Below are 2,291 nucleotides of genomic sequence, written 5' to 3'. Positions count from 1 at the left end.
CTAGGAACACCTGTCAGGGAGGATGGACAGGAGGCGTGGGGAGGGAGGAGCAGAGCAGAGACAGGCGGGGGCAAAAGGGGAAGCTCCGCCCTCCCTCTCACCCCCTCACTCACCATGTCCTTGAGGGAGGCCACCGTCATGTCAGGCCGCACCGTGAGCCAGATAGTGACCGTGTGCATCTGTGCATCCTCCACGCTCACCCACAGCCTGCGGGGAGGGCAAGGGCTCTGGGTGAAGGTCCAACCTCAACCACCAGCTAGCTCCTGGATTCCCACTCCCCTGTGCTTCCTCCTGGATCAGAACTCACTGCTTAGGCCCTGCAGTGGCTCCACAAGGCTCTCAGAATAAAATCCAAACTCACCGTGGCATCAGGGCCTTAATGCGCTGCCTCCTTCAGTCTCTTGTATTACTGGCTATTATTGGCTCCTTAACCAAACCACAGCAGCTATTATTAACTGTATGCTAAGACTCTTTAAAGCACTTAACATGTATTAACTCAGTTCTCTCAATGAACCCATGAGACACGTACTGTCATCTCCCCTATATTACAGATAAAAACAGGAGGCACAGAGAGGTTATAGTGACTCTGCTGAGTAAACAATAACTGTTAGAGGCAGGATTTAAATCCAAACAGGAGTATTTCGGAGAAAGTGGTTTTAAACACCAATCTTCTAAAAGATGTGAAAACTTTTTGGGAAGACCAATGGCACGAAAATGGATGGCTGAGACGAAAAAACAGAACTGATTTCGGGACACAGAAAAAAGCCCACTTAGAACCTCCAGAGCAACTTGGGAAAACGCTGCATCCTTAAAGCAAGAACAGCAAGAAACAATCAGAAAATGAAGAAGAGTTGCTGGGAATCTAACAGTAACTCCTGACTCATCTAACCTTCAGATCCATCTACAGGTTCACAAGGAAAATGAGAGACACCAAATGACATTCCAAGGAGGCAATTCGTAAACTCAGAATGTGGGAGAATTCTGGAGATCAAAAACCAGATTTCTAAAAAATTAATGGCACTAAAAATAGAGAAAGTGGTTAAAGAGACTCAGACAACATTAAGAAATGCTATGTGTCGATTCTCGTTTGGCTCCTGATTAGAACAAACCAACTATAAAAAATACTAATGAGATAATCAAGGAAAGTTTAATACAAATAGAGTATTAGAGGATTTTAAGGAGTTGTTAATGTTTCAGGTGTAATAATGGTACTGAGGTTATTTTTCAAGTCATTAGTTTTATAGACATATCAAGTTACTTATGAATGAGCTAAAATCTGAGACTTGCTTTAAAATACTCCAGAAAATACCCTCAAAATTTCTCAGGATAAAGATTTTCAACATCTAGCCGACTATCAATGAAATGAGCAAGTTTTAGACACATAAAGACAACAAACATTTACCATCCACTTCTCCACGTGAAAAGTCTTTGAATACAAGAAACAAGAATAGCTGAGTCTGATGCAGAATAGAAAACTAAAAGGGAATTTAAAGAAGGAAAGGAAATTTAAAGATCTTAACCTTCAAGACATTCTCCTTCAAGCAGCAGGGGTTTTGAAACATGAAAGATACAGTGTCAACTGCACTACTTATTTTACACTGAGTAATATTTCCATAATCAAAATACTATAAATGCTATTTTACTGGGTTTACATTTTTAGTATCAACCTAGAGGCAAAGCATAGAAGCCTTAATTTTACTTAGAAAAGAAAATCTAAAAGCTATAACCAAGACTTCCCTGGTGGTCCAGTGGCTAAGGCTCTGAGCTCCCAGTGCAGAGGGCCCGGGTTCGATCCCTGGTCAGGAAACTAGACCCCACATGCCACAACTAAGAGTTCACGTGCCACAACTAAAAAAAAAATTCTGCACGCCACAATGAAGATGAAAGATCCTACAACTAAGACTCAAAAGATAAATAAAATTTAAAAAATAAAAGCTATAGCCTTAACACCAATAACAGAGAAGCACAGTTGGAACCCTCATTTCTGCCGTCACCAGGTCAGCAGTGATCAGTCAGAAAATTCATTACAGCAGAGAAATGCAGACACAGTTGCAGACTCTAACACTTAATTTTCCCTTACAGGATACACATGTGCATTCAATGGCCGATCTCTAGGTAAAAAGGCCACTCGTTTTGTTTTTCATTTAGTACAAATCTGCTGGAGTTTCCCATGATTTTTTTTTTCTTTTTGGCTCAGACGGTAAAGCGTCTGTCTACAATGCGGGAGACCTGGGTTCCATCCCTGGGTCGGGAAGATCCCCTGGAGAAGGAAATGGCAATCCACTCCAGTA

General features: G+C 41.7%; 1 protein-coding gene across 1 annotated transcript in view; it reads right to left on the bottom strand.

Annotated features, from left to right (window-relative positions):
• Positions 1-2,291, bottom strand: part of RBCK1 (RanBP-type and C3HC4-type zinc finger containing 1) — a 17,576-nt gene that overhangs the window by 8,406 nt on the left and 6,879 nt on the right. Inside the window, exon 3 of the mRNA XM_010841891.1 lies at positions 9-207. Coding sequence (XP_010840193.1) covers positions 9-207 — 199 coding nt within the window. The remainder of the gene's footprint in view (positions 1-8; positions 208-2,291) is intronic.

The sequence above is a fragment of the Bison bison genome, unplaced genomic scaffold (assembly GCF_000754665.1).
Source record: "Bison bison bison isolate TAMUID 2011002044 unplaced genomic scaffold, Bison_UMD1.0 scf7180017864167, whole genome shotgun sequence".
NCBI lineage: Eukaryota > Metazoa > Chordata > Mammalia > Artiodactyla > Bovidae > Bison > Bison bison.
Note: the sequence above shows the minus strand (reverse complement) of the source record. Positions and strands in the feature narration are given on the sequence as shown.